General features: G+C 36.0%; 1 protein-coding gene across 16 annotated transcripts in view; it reads left to right on the top strand.

Moving 5' to 3' along the window:
• The window catches only part of LOC127865234 (uncharacterized), a 44074-nt gene extending 25580 nt beyond the window's left edge, over positions 1–18494 (top strand). Inside the window, exons 2-8 of one of the 16 annotated variants that reach the window (XM_052405256.1) lie at positions 9802–9986; positions 12805–12898; positions 13641–13734; positions 14454–14559; positions 14908–15021; positions 15185–15292; positions 17234–17536. In XM_052405256.1, the coding sequence (XP_052261216.1) occupies positions 12865–12898; positions 13641–13734; positions 14454–14559; positions 14908–15021; positions 15185–15292; positions 17234–17392 (615 nt within the window). In that variant the 5' untranslated portion in view covers positions 9802–9986; positions 12805–12864 and the 3' untranslated portion in view covers positions 17393–17536. Of the gene's footprint in view, positions 1–9801; positions 9987–10622; positions 11225–11967; positions 12062–12804; positions 12899–13640; positions 13735–14453; positions 14560–14907; positions 15022–15184; positions 15293–17233; positions 17537–18105 lie in introns of those variants that run through there. The other 15 variants (XM_052405254.1, XM_052405260.1, XM_052405250.1 and 12 more) reach the window with 15 other exon arrangements.
• Positions 18495–19708: the final 1214 nt, after the last annotated feature.

The following is a 19708-nucleotide window of genomic DNA, read 5'->3' as shown; positions in this document are numbered from 1 at the left end:
TACATGACCAACTTACGAATTCAGCTTTTGATTTGATTTAGATGGACATTGTAAGCAATTTTCATGAAAATCAGGAAGATAATGTGACCTGTAGAAAGGTAAAGGAAGTTTTCTATATTTTGACCTAATGACCCAGTTTTTGACAAACTACCAACTTTCAAACTGAAACTTTATTTTATCGAGATAACATTCTGTCCAATTTTCATGAAGATATGGAAGAAAATGTAACCTCTGGAGTGTTCACTAACCTTTTCTGTGATTTGGTTTGTTGACCTAGTTTGGACCACATATGACCTACTTTCAAACTTAACCTAAAATTGACCGAGATGAACATTTACTAACATAAGACAAACAAGGGTTGTTTGTAAAACATGCATGCCCCCCATATGGGCTGTCAGTTGTAGTGGTAGCCATTGTGTGAATACATTTTTGTCACTGTGACCTTGACCTTTGACCTAGTGACCTGAAAATCAATAGGGATCATCTGCCAGTCATGATCAATTTACCTATGAAGTTTCATGATCCAAAGCCTTACTATTCTTGAGTTATCATCAGGAAACCTTTTTACTGTTATGAGTAACCTTGACCTTTACCCAAGTGACCTGAAAATCAATAAGGGTTATATACCAGTCATGATCAATGTACCTATGAAGTTTAATGGCCCTAGGCGTAAGCATTTTTGAGTTATCATCCGGATACTATTTTACTGCTTTGAGTCACTTTTACTTTGACCTAGTGACCTAAACATCAATAGGGGTAATCTGCAAGTCATGATCAATGTACCTATGAAGTTTCATGATCCTAGACGTAAGCATTATTGAGTTATCATCCGGAAATCATTAAACTGTTTTGACTCACTGTGACCTTGACCTTTGACCTAATGACCTGAACATCAATAGGGGTCATATGCCAGTCATGATCAATGTACCTATGTAGTTTCATGATCCTAGGCCTAAGCATTCAAGTCACTGTGACCTTACCCTTTTATCTAGTGACCTCAAAATCAATAGGGTTCATCTGCCAGTCATGATCAATGAACCTATGAAGTTTCATGATCCAAGGCCTAAGCGTTCCTGAGTTATCATTCGAAAACCATCTGGTTGACGGACCGACTGACGGACTGACCGACATGTGCTAAACAATATACCCCGAACAAGCCACATAAGAAATGCGGCATAACACATTCTAAAAGTAAAAGACATATGTGCAATGATATCTTTTCTTTAAATGGTAAGATGAACAAACAAGAGGGCCTGAAAGGCCCTAAGTCATTCACCTGAGATAACAAGATATTATTGGGACAAATATTGTGACCAAAATTCATGAAGATCGGAAAATAAATGTGACCTCTCGAGTGTTAACAATGTTTTACTATAGCAATATAAGGAAAAATGCCCCACCCCCTGGCAGCCATGTTTTTCAACCAATTGTTACCATTTTCGAACTGATCCAAGATATCATTAAGACTTATATTCTGGCCAAATTTTATGAAGATTGGAATATAAACGTGGCATCCACAGAGTTAACAAGGCAAATGTTGACGGCGCACGACGGCCATAAAGCGATCACAAAAGCTCACCATGGGCACGTTGTGTGATTACACTCAATGCGTTCAAATTTTTCTCACAGGCTTTGCCATTGACCTTTATAGTATGGATGGCTTTGTAATTATTTATTGCTATCATGTACATGCAATATTGTGTGTATGTTTACAATACACAAAGCATATGACATAAATAGACTAATTGAGCTTATAATAATCTGATTACTATAGCCAGGTCAATTAAGGACTTAAAAACGTTTTTGTTGTCCTGATTTCATGAAGACTTGAGATATTTATGCACATAGAGTTTCAAGATATGGGATTATCCACAAATAAAAAGTATTTTTGATCTGTGTTGTGCAGGCTCTTTTTCCATGACTGTAAAAGTAAAATTTCCATGTGAAAAGGATGTCAATTTTTTCATTCAACCATTGTGTATAAAGAACGGTTCTGCATATAATTTGCCATTTTGATAGGAAATGACCAGGGTGACAGAGAAAAGGGATATGCATTTGAGATCTGGTCAGGACTCCATATAAAAGTGGTTATATTTAAAAAATGTTTAATTACCACATGACCACGGACTCTAGATCTCCGTGACATGACTAAGGTTCTAAATTAATCTAGTATGAACATTTGAACTATATCTTTTTAAAACAATTAAAAACTTATATTTGATGTACAAATTTAAATTACCAATGTGTACAGATACTACTTAACATATATTTGACTGTATTGAATGTAGGAACTAGTTAAAAAATCCATTAGAAAAAGAGATCAGGATATGAAATATTCATTGCCTGAAGCAAAGACCCTGGAGCTATGTTTTATATCTTTAAACACACTGATTAAAGAAGTAAAACAATACATTGATACAACAGAGGTAAAATCATCCCCTCTGAACAATATGATACATAATTATGTATCATATCTTTTTATCTGGATCTGGATAGGTACACAGCAGGATGTTTAGGTGTGCCCGCTGCGGGAGAAATATAGGAGTAACTTATATTTTGGATTTAATTTAATTCACTGAAATTCATCACTGAAGTTACAGTTTGATCTCATTTGATATAGATGTACATGATTGTATCAAGCAAAACATATTAAATAATTATCAGTATTAATTCACTGTCATGATTTCAGAATCATTAAAATGATTTCAGTAAAGTCTATCCTTCATATGCATCAATTTTGTAAATATCAATATAAGTATACTACATGAAAACATTTTTGAAACAAGGGCTGTTTGTAAAACATGCATGCCCCCATATGGGCTGTCAGTTGTAGTGGCAGCCATTGCGTGAATACGTTTTTTGGCACTGACACCTTGACCTTTGACCTTGTGACCTGTAAATCAATAGGGGTCATCTGCGAGTCATGATCAATGTACCTATGAAGTTTCATGATCCTAGGCGTAAGCTTTCTTGTGTTATCATCCGGAAACCATTTTACTGTGTCAAGTAACCGTGACCTTGACTTTTGACCTAGTGACCTGAAAGTCAATAGGGGTCATCTGCGAGTCATGATCAATGTACCTAAGAAGTTTCATGATCATAGGCGTAAGCATTATTGAGTTATCATCCAGAAACCATTTTTCAAAGTTAAGTCACTGTGACCTTGACCTTTGACCTAGTGACCTGAAAATCATTAGGGGTCATCTGCGAGTCATGATCAATGTACCTATGAAGTTTCATGATCCTAGGCATAAACGTTGTTGAGTTATCATCCGGAAACCATTTTACTATTGCAGGTCACCTTGACCTTGACCTTTTACCAAGTGACCTCAAAATTAATAGTGGTCATCTTCGAGTCATGATCAATGTACACATGAAGTTTCATGATCCTAGGCATAAGCGTTCTTGAGTTATCATTAGGAAACCATTTTACTATTTCGGGTCACCGTGACCTTGCTCTTTGACCTGGTGACCTCAAAATCAATATGGGTCATCTGCGAGTCATGATCAATGTACCTTTGAAGTTTCATGGTCCTAGGCATAAGCATTCTTTAGTTATCATCCGGAAACCATCTGGTGGACGGCGGTACGGACCGACATGTGCAAAACAATATACCCTCTCTTCTTCGAAGGGGGCATAATAATACAGTAGCATGAACCAAAAAGGGAGGCAACTTGTTATGTCTTAATTTGGCAGTGTATAAAAAGTGGTTCTTAATTATCTCGCTGAACATGGGTCTAAATTACGTTTAAAAGCTATTTTCTGATTGGATGAAACAGTCCGAAATCATCCAATAAATAAAGTCGAGATATTTATCTTACGGTACATCGTCGCTGTTCTTCGAAAACCGTGTAAGTCAAATTTGGCGCAAAATGTTATTTGTTTTTATAAGAACGGCGGGTTCACGGGTCATTTTCTGCGAAAATACTGGATTTCATATCCAACTGGAAGGCATAGTTATGAGCACGTGATAAAATCCTGAACACTCATTGGTGCACTAATTGTTTCTGCAAAAACTGCGTAAGTCAATTTTTCCAACTTTTCAAAAAACTTTTTTTAAATATTTTGTTAAGTTTTAAAATATATAAGTCTTAATAAAAATGGGCACACTTTTTATTTATGAAAATATAAAAGCCTGTGGTTGTCATTTTAATTCTAAAAATGGACTTACGCAGTTTTCTCTTTAATATTTGGTTCCTTTTTTAGACTATCTAAATTATTATATTTTAAAATTGTTTTTTTGCCTATTGAAAAGTTGTAAATTTACTTACGCGGTTTCCGAAGAACAGCGACGACATGCAATGCCATTCCGCATGCAAGCTCTTTATAAAGTAAATATCGTAAATCAAAAAGCTTATGGGTTTTTTCGTGGTCATAGACAGTGTTCCTGGCTGAAAACAATGCAATATTACTTTTAAATCATTCATGCATAAATTTTTAGCAAGAAAGAGGTAGACTATTAGTGTAAAACATATTTTTTTTATTAAAACTTTTGTCTGCTACAATTTAACGAGTGGTTACGGAAATTACCGATTGTACAGATGTATCGACAGACATATGCAAAACGAAAGAATAGCTTGCATATTTCAAGTTTATCAGCCTTTAAATTACCTATTAATCAAATGAGAATCGAAATTATTAAAATATAAACCAGTAATGTTCATTAACACCAAAATCCTTGGGCACAACTATCATATTTTTGGAAACCGTGACGTATTGTTTTTCGGAAACTGACGATCGGTCATTTCCATAACCATATGGAAAATTTCATCACTGACAAGTTTCGTTTCTGATGTTTTTCTCAAATATTCTACCACAAAATTATTGTATACAATTACACATTATACAAATTACACAAATGAATGACAAGTAATAATGCCTTGATTTTGGGGAGGGACACTGTCTATAAATGCTTATAAAAACGCATTAAGGCTAAACTTAAGTGCATAAAATATTGAAACATAAATCATAATTCACGTGTAGACAAGTGTTCGTTTTATCCGATATTCATTCATCCACATTGCTCAGACACTCAATTATATTGAAATTATAACGAATATCTGATAAAACTTGCATTATTTATTTTTATCTTTAAACTTCCATTTCATAAATGTTTTGTTTTTTTATAAACGTCGTCAATTATTAATTGTAGATTTCTCTATAGTTTGAAAAACATTTAGGCAAATATTTCTCATGTAAGATAAAATGCAAATAATTAATAAAATATTCCCTTTTGATCAGTATGTTGGTTTATCGGTCAATAACAATATCACTTTGAACATTGAATTATTTAAAAGTTATAACAAACATTAATGTTCTCCGAACAAATGATTCATAACACATTCATAACAGATTGATATGAAGATATGAACAAATCAAGGTTGCTAGGTTGCCCGCCTAGAATGGTCCTGTTAGTATGGAAGTACTTGATATATAAATTTATTAGCCTGTCGGTGTTGTAAAGACATAAAATATTCTATGAACGTCTCAAAGTGTAGAATTATTTTGCATTTAGTAAAAGAAAGGCAACATATAACCCTTAAGTGGCTGACAAGAACTTGTGGCTGAATACAACTAAAATGAGGCATTATGCTACTTGAAAATAAAAGTAAACATCATTATATATGAATTTTCTGATCAAAAGTGTTATTTTTAGTGAATAGGGGAAAAACATTTTCAAGTATAAACAATATAATTATAAATGTTTTGGCGAAGTGCATCATAGTATTATCATAGTACCAGTTTGGTCTAAAAATCCAGTAACATTTTTTAAATTTCATAACCCCTTGTTGCAAAAAAAAATCATGAAAAATAGAATTTTCAGAGTAACCTATTAAAATAAAATAAAATATGCTTTATTAGACCCTTGATATTATTTTTGCAATCATTTTTCATCAATTACAAATGTTTAAAAAAATATTGTTTCATGCTATTTATGGTACCAGTTTTTTGTCAGAAAATTAATTACATTTTTTAAAAATGCGTTACCCCTTGTTGCCAAAAAATTCATAAAAAATATAATGTTCAAAGATATCCTTTAAAACAAAAAGAAAATGCCTTCTTAAACCTTAAACATTATTCCTTCAAGCATTTTACATCAATTATTTATGTTTGAAAAAATCATTGGTTCATGCTAAATACTGTTTGATATACTGTAAATAATGTAACTACACATCCAAGTAGTGAGTCCATCAAACTATTGCAACCGAAACACCTGGTATGCCAAGGCACCAGCCGAAGTCAAATGCCTTCTGACTATTTATAGTGCATTTTACTATTTATATTTGTATGCATTTGTATGTGTTTGAAAAAATGTATAATCTTAAATGACATCTTCTGACCATGCATGTCCTAGATTTCAAAATCCAGGCCCTGGTCTGACACATTGGTAACATTAACGTTAAACTGTTGCCAGGCTTCTGAATTTAATTAGCCAGGTCACAGGAAAATGGCAGTCTAATCAGTATCCAATTAAACTATTTGTCATTGTCAGAAAACCGCTCTTAAGCAAACAGCTTTCAAGCAACTGCAGGCTGAACTATATCTAAACTGGCCACAATCGCCTTAATGTCTCTTTTACTGGGATACAGACACAGTTCATTTAACTTTAAAGGGATTTTTTCACGTTTTGGTAAATTGACAAAAATTTAAAAAAGTTGTATCGGATTCGCAAAATTTCGTTTTAGTTATGTTATTTTTAGGAAACAGTATAACTGAACATTTACCATGGTCTAATATAGCCATTATATGCATCTTTTAACGATTTAAAAATTATAAAGCGTTGCAACGCGAAATGATTGAATACTTTGGAGAGTTATGTTGTTGATGTTAAATTGTGTGAAACTACGAAGATTGCTTATATAAGGTATAAAATACGTCAACCATTTATACTTGGCAGAATAGTCGAGCAGGCTAATGCGTTTTTACTCCAGGACTAAGGGGGTCACTGGTTCGAGCCCTGCTGCGGACTACTTTTTTTAAGAATTTTTATTCCGGATTTTTTACTGGAGCTTTTAAGATCCAATGTTTACATTTATCAATATAAAGCATTTAATGACTAACTTCAAAACATGTCAAAATCTGTGAAAAGGCCCCTTTAACATAATATCTACTCCCATTAATATGAGGTCGATATACATGGACTAAACGGTAAAGTACGTCTAAGTATTTGGACTATAATGATATAAGCAACTTAAATAGAAAGAAAAAAGAATTTATACAAACCAGTAATTTGAGTAAAGAGTTTGTAATCAATGTTGTATTTCAGGACAGCTTGGTGATACGCAAATCCCATATGACATGTTGATATCGGGTATCATAGCCATTCAATAAGTCGCAAAATGATCGAACAAAAGTTATAAAGCGAACTGTGACTTAAATTGATAACTAAAAATACCAGTATCATCAGTATGCCAGTTTTGCCTTGTCAAGCTGTCGAGATCCAGAAAGTGCTTCATTCACATTGAATTTATCCTTCGAATTCCATTTATTGTTGCATTACTAAATAGCGAAACAAGCCGATTTAAGCTGTAAAAAAGTTTTGACACGAGTGTTATCAAGTCTCTCATGGGCGAAGCTAGTTGCAATAATTCAACTCTAAGCTTTATAGCCCAATGGGCTGCAGCCGCCATATCAAAAATTATCAAAGGCTTTGGGAGTCCGTTTATGTGGACTATGGCGAAGCCATTGTTGTAGAAAGTGATCCATTCACATCGAATATATCCTTCCGAATTCCATTCATTGTTGTCATTAATGGAGATTTAGTGAATAAATAATTCATATATCATAAATGACAGCTTCTAAATAGCGAAACAAGCCAATTTATGCAGTAAGAAAGTTTTGACTCGAGACTCTCATGGGGGCGGCCATTGTTGAATGTTGAAACATGAACGACAACTCTGCTAGGAGAATGTTATCAATGAAAATCAACGAGGTCGATGTATTTCGATTAGAAAAATCGAGTTATCTCAATCGGACTGGCTCGGTCTTTTACATAGGTCGCCATTGTGAATAATTTTTTGATGGTTATCATACCTTAGACGATGCTGTTCCAGCATCGATTAAAGTATTTTGCAAAAAAACTTTAACCTATCCGTTACTCACTAAAATCCGCTATGCACAAATCGACTGTAATTTGATAGATTTATAGTTAGATAGATAGGTAGGTGGATAGTTGGATTGGTTGGTGCATGGGCGGTTAGGAAGGTTGTTGAATGGAGAGGTAGATTTGGAAAGCTAGGTGGATAGGTGGGTAATTGGTGCATGGGTGTATGGTTTGATAGTTGGATGGATGCATCACATAGGCAGAAGGATGGTTGGATAGATAGGTGGATTTTTTTGAAAGATAGGTGAATGGTTGGTTGAATAGGTTAATGAATGGTTGGTTAGGTGAGTTCATGGTTAGTAAGGTTGGTGGATGGTTTGATGTTTGGGTAATGAGCATATAGGTGATATTTTGGAAAAGTGGATGATAGGATGTGTAGGTGGATGGATAGCAGGATAGGTAGATTGGTGGTTTTATATTAGGGTGCATAGTTGGATAGGTGGATGTATATTTTAATAGGTGGATCATGGATGATTGGATAAATGATTGTATAGTGAGTGGAATGTGTGGATATGTGATTGTGTATATGAGTGGATTGATTACTGTTGTTGATAGTTGAATTGATTGGCGAATTGATGGTAGGATGAATGGATTGGTGAATAGGTTGTTTGATTGTTGGTTATGATTATACGGATTGATCAGTGGATAGTTTAGGTGGGTGAATTGGTGTATAAGTAGTGGGTGGGTGATTAGATTGTTGGATAGGTTAGTGGAGTAGTTGATAAATGGATGTGTTGTAGATGGATGTGGGGAAGCATAGTTCAATTGATAGGCGATTTTATGGTGGGATAGTGGGTTAGATGAATGGACAGGTAGGTGGAGAGTTAGAAATTTTGGTTAGTGTCGTAGTGAAAATGTTGGACGGTTGAGTGGGTTGTTGAAAAGGTTTGATTGATAGGTAAAAGATTCAGGAGGTAAGATTTGTTGAATGTTGGATTGCTGGGTGGATGTAAATATATGAATTTGTATTGGTTCTTTAGTCTGTAAGGCCTATTACTTCCTCTTACTGTTTGGTCCATTTCAAGTAAGACTGAAACAAGTATAATACTGTGCACAAATGATGACAAAGATCAAGGCCCTGAAATTTAGTATGGTTTCTTTTGCCAGGTCTAATATATACAAATATAAAATGTTCATGATATTCAGAATAACTCATAAATAACTTTTACTCAAACACATATAATTGCTTATACATTGTATTTGTTAAACTTAATACTTTTCAACTCTTAACACATGTATCCAGAAATGGTAAAAATGGTATGCGTTTATACTCACAAAATCTCTTCACTGAATCAGCATTATCTTAAATTATGCTATTTGTATCATCCTTAGTCAATACTTGTTACTGCATGATACTTGTCGAAGGCATCCCACTCATACCTTACACAGTTTGTGGTGTTAGTAGCATAACATGCCATGGTTATTGATGTAAATTAATAAATAGCCATATAAAATGTAATAGAGAATAATTATTTATTTGGAGAGGAATAAAAGGAAAGAGGTATTTTAAATGAAAACTTCAAACAGGCCACAACAAACTTAAATTTAGTACTGTGCGGGTAGATGCTGAGAAAGATGGTGTGATTGATTTGCTATACAGCTCTAGATACTGTCATTTATCATGATCCTCCTTTTAGCATTATTTATTAAAATTAATTTAGGTTTACTTGTTTATGTTGATTTCTTTTCTTTGCAGATGGCGATAGAGAAAAAACATTTAGTTATTGCCCCTGACTGCCTGGCAAGTATGGCTGAGACCTACATCAGGGAATATCTGTCATTACCGAACCCTGATGTCTATGATGTCATGCCTGCCCCTACATACACGCCGGAGGCGGTCCTTATCCCCAGACCCTCAGTTTTCATGGCAAACATGATCATGTGAGTCCTGAAGTACTGATATATTGTTGTTTCATTTATATCAATATAAAGAAGTGAAACTCCAGCTGCTGGAGCAGTATTGAATTTTCATTAAAAACAATTAGTTGGTCCTTTATTTAAGGCAAGTGACCGATTGCCCAAACAGTACAAAACAGCACAATACAGCACAATACAAACCAACATAAACACAAAATATGAATAAAGCTAGGGTCACCGCCTTAGAACGGTCAATGCAAAGCAAAACATTCGTGTGGCTGGCAAGCTGCCAAATATCGTCCATAAAGGTAAGAACCATAGCATTGTAACACTTCTGTACTACATCACTTCAAATTATCACCAGCTTTAATTGGTTCACAAGTTCATTTTTTGCAAGAATAAAAGTCACTAAATCTTTATTCTGATATATACAAAAAGTTTTCATAAATTTAGATTCACTGCCCTATATATTTTACTGATATTTCATGCTCACTATACATGTATACTGATATTGCAATATATTTGGTCTAATGATATTGCAATATATTGCAATTTTCTATACTCAAATACAGCAATATAACATTATTCACTATCTTTGCAATATTGCAATACTTGAGTACACCCATAGTGCACTGTAACATTATTTTAGTATAAGTACTACACTGGTATTGCAAAAGAGCGCTACTACATTTTTTTTTTATTGTTTTTGCACTGTCTGTTGGTTGGTCTGTTGGTTTGGTCAAACTTTAACATTTGCCATAACTTTTGCAATATTGAAGATAGCAACTTCATATTTGACATGCATGTGTATCACATGGAGCTGCACATTTTGAGTGGTGAAAGGTCAATGTCATCCTTCAAGGTCAAAGGTCAAATATTTGGGTCAAAATTGCTCATTTAATGTACACTTTTGCAATATTGAAGCAAGCAACTTCATATTTGGCATGCATGTGTATCTCATGGAGCTGCACATTTTGAGTGGTGAAAGGTCAAGGTCATCCTTCAAGGTCAACGGTCATATATATGGGGACATAGTGTTTCACAAACACATCGCTCGTTTCTTATTATTTTTTTCTCTATACATAAAAATGATATCATGCTTGTTTTATTCTGTTCTTCACTCCATTTTCACTCTCTTTGTCCCGATTTTTTTCTGCGGGTTTTATAGTGCGGGCCCTCTGCTCCATGGTCCAGTCTTTTCGCCGCACCTTCTGCTTTCAGAGCCAATATGAGCTTCTTGAAGAAAGGCCCACCAATGAGCTGTAAGCTTACTAAACTCGCTATTGCCATGTATTGCCCTTATTGGTGCCTTTTATAATATTATTTTCCTGTTGAAAAAGATGTGACTCCGTTATTGTAGCTCTTATGAAATCTTCTACTCTCCAATAAACATTTCTTCTATTTCTATTCTATTCTTCTATATTCTATTTGTTTACAGCTTCTTCAATGTTAGTTTCTTTAGGTTTATTTTTTCAGCCGTTTTTAATGATTCTAGATTTTTATGCCCCCTGTAGGGTGGCATATAGCAGTTGAACTTTCAGTCAGTCCGTCTGTCAGTCTATGCGTCCAAAAACTTTAAACTAAAACATTGGCCATAACTTTTGCAATATTGAAGATAACAACTTGATATTAGGCATGCATGTGTATCTCATGGAGCTGCACATTTTGAGTGGTGAAAGGTCAATGTCATCCTTCAAGGTCAAAGGTCAAATATTTGGGTCAAAATTGCTCATTTAATGTACACTTTTGCAATATTGAAGCAAGCAACTTCATATTTGGCATGCATGTGTATCTCATGGAGCTGCACATTTTGAGTGGTGAAAGGTCAAGGTCATCCTTCAAGGTCAACGGTCATATATATGGGGACATAGTGTTTCACAAACACATCGCTCGTTTCTTATTATTTTTTTCTCTATACATAAAAATGCTATCATGCTTGTTTCATTCTGTTCTTCACTCCATTTTCACTCTCTTTGTCCCGATTTTTTTTCTGCGGGTTTTATAGTGCGGGCCCTCTGCTCCATGGTCCAGTCTTTTCGCCGCACCTTCTGCTTTCAGAGCCAATATGAGCTTCTTGAAGAAAGGCCCACCAATGAGCTGTAAGCTTACTAAACTCGCTATTGCCATGTATTGCCCTTATTGGTGCCTTTTATAATATTATTTTCCTGTTGAAAAAGATGTGACTCCGTTATTGTAGCTCTTATGAAATCTTCTACTCTCCAATAAACATTTCTTCTATTTCTATTCTATTCTTCTATATTCTATTTGTTTACAGCTTCTTCAATGTAAGTTTCTTTAGGTTTATTTTTTCAGCCGTTTTTAATGATTCTAGATTTTTATGCCCCCTGTAGGGTGGCATATAGCAGTTGAACTTTCAGTCAGTCCGTCTGTCAGTCTATGCGTCCAAAAACTTTAAACTAAAACATTGGCCATAACTTTTGCAATATTGAAGTTAACAACTTGATATTAGGCATGCATGTGTATCTCATGGAGCTGCACATTTTGAGTGGTGAAAGGTCAATGTCATCCTTCAAGGTCAAAGGTCAAATATTTGGGTCAAAATTGCTCATTTAATGTACACTTTTGCAATATTTAAGCAAGCAACTTCATATTTGGCATGCATGTGTATCTCATGGAGCTGCACATTTTGAGTGGTGAAAGGTCAAGGTCATCCTTCAAGGTCAACGGTCATATATATGGGGACATAGTGTTTCACAAACACATCGCTCGTTTCTTATTGTTTTTTTCTCTATACATAAAAATGCTATCATGCTTGTTTCATTCTGTTCTTCACTCCATTTTCACTCTCTTTGTCCCGATTTTTTTTCTGCGGGTTTTATAGTGCGGGCCCTCTGCTCCATGGTCCAGTCTTTTCGCCGCACCTTCTGCTTTCAGAGCCAATATGAGCTTCTTGAAGAAAGGCCCACCAATGAGCTGTAAGCTTACTAAACTCGCTATTGCCATGTATTGCCCTTATTGGTGCCTTTTATAATATTATTTTCCTGTTGAAAAAGATGTGACTCCGTTATTGTAGCTCTTATAAAATCTTCTACTCTCCAATAAACATTTCTTCTATTTCTATTCTATTCTTCTATATTCTATTTGTTTACAGCTTCTTCAATGTTAGTTTCTTTAGGTTTATTTTTTCAGCCGTTTTTAATGATTCTAGATTTTTATGCCCCCTGTAGGGTGGCATATAGCAGTTGAACTTTCAGTCAGTCCGTCTGTCAGTCTATGCGTCCAAAAACTTTAAACTAAAACATTGGCCATAACTTTTGCAATATTGAAGTTAACAACTTGATATAAGCCTTGCATGTGTATCTCATGGAGCTGCACATTTTGAGTGGTGAAAGGTCAATGTCATCCTTCAAGGTCAAAGGTCAAATATTTGGGTCAAAATTGCTCATTTAATGTACACTTTTGCAATATTTAAGCAAGCAACTTCATATTTGGCATGCATGTGTATCTCATGGAGCTGCACATTTTGAGTGGTGAAAGGTCAAGGTCATCCTTCAAGGTCAACGGTCATATATATGGGGACATAGTGTTTCACAAACACATCGCTCGTTTCTTATTATTTTTTTCTCTATACATAAAAATGCTATCATGCTTGTTTCATTCTGTTCTTCACTCCATTTTCACTCTCTTTGTCCCGATTTTTTTCTGCGGGTTTTATAGTGCGGGCCCTCTGCTCCATGGTCCAGTCTTTTCGCCGCACCTTCTGCTTTCAGAGCCAATATGAGCTTCTTGAAGAAAGGCCCACCAATGAGCTGTAAGCTTACTGATCTCGCTATTTCCATGTATTGCCCTTATTGGTGCCTTTTATAATATTATTTTCCTGTTGAAAAAGATGTGACTCCGTTATTGTAGCTCTTATGAAATCTTCTACTCTCCAATAAACATTTCTTCTATTTCTATTCTATTCTTCTATATTCTATTTGTTTACAGCTTCTTCAATGTTAGTTTCTTTAGGTTTATTTTTTCAGCCGTTTTTAATGATTCTAGATTTTTATGCCCCCTGTAGGGTGGCATATAGCAGTTGAACTTTCAGTCAGTCCGTCTGTCAGTCTATGCGTCCAAAAACTTTAAACTAAAACATTGGCCATAACTTTTGCAATATTGAAGATAACAACTTGATATTAGGCATGCATGTGTATCTCATGGAGCTGCACATTTTGAGTGGTGGAAGGTCAAGGTCATCCTTCAAGGACAAAGGTCAAATATATGGCTTCAAAGCGGGGGCATTGTGTTTCTGACAAACACATCTCTTGTTGTTTTTTTAGTTTAAACTTGTATGATAAAAAAGCAGACATTTGTATCTGGTTTAGCATGACACTTCTCCATAATGTGTTCTTTGTTGTTTTTTATGTTCCCTGGCTTTGTCGGCTTTGAAATGCATGTCTTTGGAAGTTAAGGTATTGCATGATCCAGTTTTGACACACTAGTGAACTTCCGTTTATTCTTCAAATAACACGCAGCATGTGTTCACAGGTTTCCCCACGCAATGGTCCAGACATGGCACCAGAAAAAGCGGGAGCTGCTCTGTGAGCTCTCCGAGCACCAGGACGCTGTCAGGAAACTCATGGAGGCCCGGAAGGTACATTCCCGTAATTATTCTGATTACAGCTGAAAAAGTTTTCTTGTTAATTAGATTCGATAAATATGTATGTAGATCTCTTTTCTGCCATTATTGTGTGCATAACTGGTTGAAGATCCTATTGTTTTGTTAGCAGAAATTATAAAATAAATAAACATAAATATTTTTTATGTTGGTAAAAGCTTTGGCATTTTGCATGTTCGTGATGAATATGGCCTGATTAACCTGATATTGAAAATTTTAAGAGCATTTAGATATGTACCTGGCGCATATTTTGTGATATTTCACATGTATTTGTGATATTTTTCATGAATAACACAACATTTCTTCATGTATTTCATTCTGTAGGAGTGCTGGATGTCTGAAAGCAAGGTCAAGAAATACAAATTGATCACCTCTGTGCATACATATGCACACCGTCATAACCCAGAAGACCTCAAGGGGCGAACAAAGGCTCTCCGTGTAAGTTGCTAGACTGGTAGTTTGATTGGTTTAAGGTTAAAGTCCTTCATTAGACAATATTTAATATTATTCCATTGCTTTAACTTATTCTTTTTAATGGATTTGGAACAAATAAATGACCTAGGACGTATGCATTGTTTGAAAGTTGTTTTATACCTTACAGGACATGCAGAAAGTCCTGGTCAACAAGGAGGAGGTTCACATAAAAGCCTGTGAAAGTTTCAAGGAAATGCTTCTTGTGGAAATCAACCTGCGGGAAACAATTCACAAGGTATAACTATTTCCAATTCAACAAGAGATGTGTTTGTCAGAAACACAATGCTCCCTATTGCGCCGCTTTTAAGCCATATAATTTGACCTTTGACCTTGAAGGATGACCTTGACCTTTCACCACTCAAAATGTGCAGCTCCATGAGATACACATTCGAGCCAAATATCAAGTTGCTATCTTCAATAATGCAAAAGTTATTGTAAAACTTTTACCAAGGTTAAAGTTTTGGGACACACACAATGAATGACAGACAGACAGACACAGACAAGCCAAAAACAATATGCCTCCGATCTTTCGATCCGGGGGCATAAAAACGTTATGATTCTCTGTATCTAAACAAATCAAAAAGTGCTTTCTTGTTTGAAGATATTTCCTTAATGAACACATTGATGTGTTGCGTTTTTTCCTCTAAGCTTTTCTTTACAACAAACATGAGCATATAAAAGAATGTTTTTGGGCAAAACATAGTTTTAATATGCATTATTAACTGTTTGCAATCAGAACTTATACTATCAGATGTTTGTTTTAAATTAGTAATCTAATTCATGTAAAATGCTAAAAAATTGTTCGTTATGTTGCACCATGTTTCTTATAGTTTTGAAATAATAATAAGAATCCAGTTTATTAGCCATCCATTAGCCAATAAGACAGTAACTGAACATGGGTGCATGCAATGCAGGAAATGTTTTCCTGCGCAGTATTCAAAGTGTTACTTCTACTTCATTGGATTATACTTGATAAAGTAACTAATTTAAACAATCATGTTTTGCTCATGTTTGTTGTTGTGTTGTTTATCATCCTTATACCCATTCTGTTTCTCGCCATCTTTTTGTAGTAAAACAATTATAATGTCACATGTTTGTAGTTTTGTCATAATTCTTATCGAGCAATGACATCGTCATTCGACACTAGTCCTTATGTTCGCCCCAGCTCGATATTGGGGACTACAGCCGAATGTCGATGTCAGAGCTGGCTCGATATTCGTCCCAGCTCGATATCCGGGACTAGTGCCGAATGTCGATGTCAGAGCTGGCTCGACATTCGCCCAAGCTCGATACTCGGAACAAGTGCCAAATGTCAATGTCAGAGCTGGCTCGACATTCGCCCAAACTCGATATTCGGGACTAGTGTCGAATGTTGATGTCAGATCTGGCTCGACATTCGTCCCAGCTCGATATTCGGGACTAGTGCCGAATGTCGATGTCAGATATGGCTCGACATTCGCCCCAGCTCGATATTCGGGACGAGTGTCGAATGTCGATGTCAGAGCTTGCTCGACAGTCGCCAAGCTCGATATTCGGGACTAGTGTGAATTTCGATGTCAGAGCTGGCTCGACATTCGCCCCAGCTCGATATTTGGGACAAGTGTCGAATGTCGATGTCAGAACTGGCTCGACAATCTGCTCAGCTCTTTATTCGGGACTTGTGCGTAATGTCGATGTCAGAGCTAGCTCGATATTCGTTCCAGCTCGATGTTCGAATGTCAATTGTCAATGTCAGCGCCAACCTCACGCACCTGTGGTTTTATCGCATTCAAACGACTTCTAATGGGATGCGTTTAGGGTATAAATGTACATTAATGATGTAATTTTATATTCGACAACGCTGTGACATTGGCTTTGACCAGTTGAGCTCAAAAAATTTTCTCACAATTTTGACGGCGTCATAATAATATTTATCAAAGCGGTCTAGTTGATTTCGTCCGGAAATGAAATGGAGCAACCGCTCGTCCGACCGACCAATCGACAATTACAAAGCTATATATGCCCACTTTTTCGGAGGAAGAAGGGGTGTGGGCAATACTGTTGGGTCTATACAGCCCCTTCCCCTCTAAATATAGCGTTATTATGAACTGTTAAAGTTAATTATTCACGGTGACTTCAAAATTGTTGCACAATTGTGTGGATGCGCTCATGAGTTGGGAATACTGCACTGTTTCAGAGTCGTGCGCAGACCTGTCCATGGGAAACATCGTGCGCCAGAGCGGCGAGTACACAATCTTCAACACCAACTATAAACCATTCCAAGTGTACTGCGAGTTTCAACATGGCTCCGAATACACGTTTATCTCCCCGGCAACACGTGTCAACGTTGACATAGCTAATCTCGTAACGAACAGAAGTCACGTTCTGGTAAGAGACCGCCGGAAGGAAGAAGTACGAAGCTGTTCTATCTCAAATCACTTCGCACAAGAATACGCCTCTTTCTATACAGTACAACAACTACACCAGCTACCGCGAGTTCCAGAACCCGTCAAAGGGTCCGTATGTTTACGTGGGGTTCATCCCTGTCACCGACACGCATTTAGGTGGTACAGAAGGCTACCAGATGGACGGCCAGGATCTGACGTTCGCCAACTGCGACGGCAACTCACAGTTATTGTGTGTTTCTGTTCAACGACCAGAACGCTGCGCCATCTTCGTACAACCCAACATACGCCTTAATGTAAAGGCAGTGGATCGACTGGGCGCGGGCGCTTCCTCGAGGTCGATACCTCACAGACGCTTACTTTAGCTTCTTTGAGATGCACTTTGGCGGCTGCGGTGCGTACGGAACGCCTCAACACATTCAAAAGGTCGGCGGGGCGGCCGTTGGTCTCTGATACGGTCAGTGCAGTCCAATGTGATGAGAGAATCGGGCCCCCTTTTAAACTTAAAAAGTTAATTTTCTGGCGCGTTTTAGAACTTGCGATATTGACAAAGGGTGCTTTGAACAGGGCGTCGAATGACGCAAATGTATAGAACAACATGTGCCGTTAATATGAGAATGGCAAACTGATAATGACATAGAAACATATTTATTTTATGTTTCAGATATGTCATGTCATATGCCAGTTGACGTCACCCACGCTACTGAGAGCGTCTCATCCACGTCGGTCAGTGGTCACGTGACGTACAGATGTGACCTCGGCTACACTCACGCGTTTGGTGATCTCATGCATTCTTGCTTTCCTACTAGGCGGTAGACGTGTCTAATACCAAGCTGCCAAAGAAGAATCTATACTTTTATACAAGCGCGTTTATCCGCCAATAAGGTCATTTAGTTAAATCCATACACATTTCGGTTAATGTTACGCATTTCGATAAAATGGGTAAATTTAGATAGGTGATTATACTAATTTAAATATATCAATTTCAACATAATTATGCATGTAATGTATATTTAATATGTTTCGTTAATGTGAATAAACGCAATAACAAAAGTCGTTATGATAATGAAAAAATAATATATATTTATTGAATTTTATTTTTAATATGCGCAGGTTTTCAAAAATTAAGCAAGGCTGGAAACATATCGCATAAGATCCATTTTTGTATATCGCGGGTCATTAAAGCGTGATGGTATTATCTGAGCATCTAAATGCTTTTTGTCAACATTTTGTGTTAAAGTAAATTAATGTAAGTATTATATACTTTGCCGGGACCCGAAGAATACAATTTGTCGAAACAAGATCAACCGCTAGCATTTAAGTTGAAGGATGAGACAAGATAAAGATGTTTATATGAAACAAAGCATATACTCGCTCGTTTAAATCAGGAATATAAAGATTAACTTTCTTATAACATTAATAAACTATGCTTTTACATGATATAAGTACTGTTCTCAAAATAAGTGTAACGGTTCAATTTAAAAATGCTGTTGAATTTGTTTTGCTAATTATGATACAACATAAAAACGATGCGATTGAAACCTCAATAACTTGCGCGCTACCGAATCAAGAACATTATTTTGTAAAACATTAGCATGGACTATATATTTATTTTCAAAATTACTTGAGCACAGTATGTATAGATTGTGCGTATATTGCGATTATTCAGATCTAGATCTCGTGTTCGTGTGTAATATAATGTTAACAAGGTGTTTATTAAGGTCGCCAGAACACACCGTGCTAATGATAAGTAATAATAATATACGATATTTGTTCGTCGAAGGCTAAGGCGCCTGTGCGTTGTAAACTTCACTCAAACGACTTCAGCTCCCGATCTTCAAATGCATTTTTGATGACGTTCCATGAAATGTATTTAAAGCGTTGCAATCTGCGTTAGTTTAATGTAGCAAAGTAGATTTCAAAACTATGCAAATCTTCTTCGAACTTGCAAGGTTATGATCTTTTGTGTTTAAAATGTTACATTGTGTATCGCTCTTGATCAAGAATTTTCAATTTAGGCAAACGCTTTTATTTGTTGCCACTAATATCGCCACAAAAATAGGCAAGCAGGTTTTCTTAAATTTTCTGAGTCATGAACTTTTCGTAAGGATTCCTAATTAAATAAGCATACGCAATGACGTGCACGAATCGTAACAATCTCCAATAGACGTTGTTGCGTTTAGGTAATTTAAGTTAATTTTAGGTAATTAATAATTACCTAAAATAACTTAAATTACCTATTAAACTACTAATTATATATTAAAATT

This window comes from Dreissena polymorpha, chromosome 1 (genome assembly GCF_020536995.1).
Source record: "Dreissena polymorpha isolate Duluth1 chromosome 1, UMN_Dpol_1.0, whole genome shotgun sequence".
In the NCBI taxonomy this organism is placed as follows: domain Eukaryota; kingdom Metazoa; phylum Mollusca; class Bivalvia; order Myida; family Dreissenidae; genus Dreissena; species Dreissena polymorpha.
This window is presented reverse-complemented; position numbering and strand designations above follow the sequence as displayed.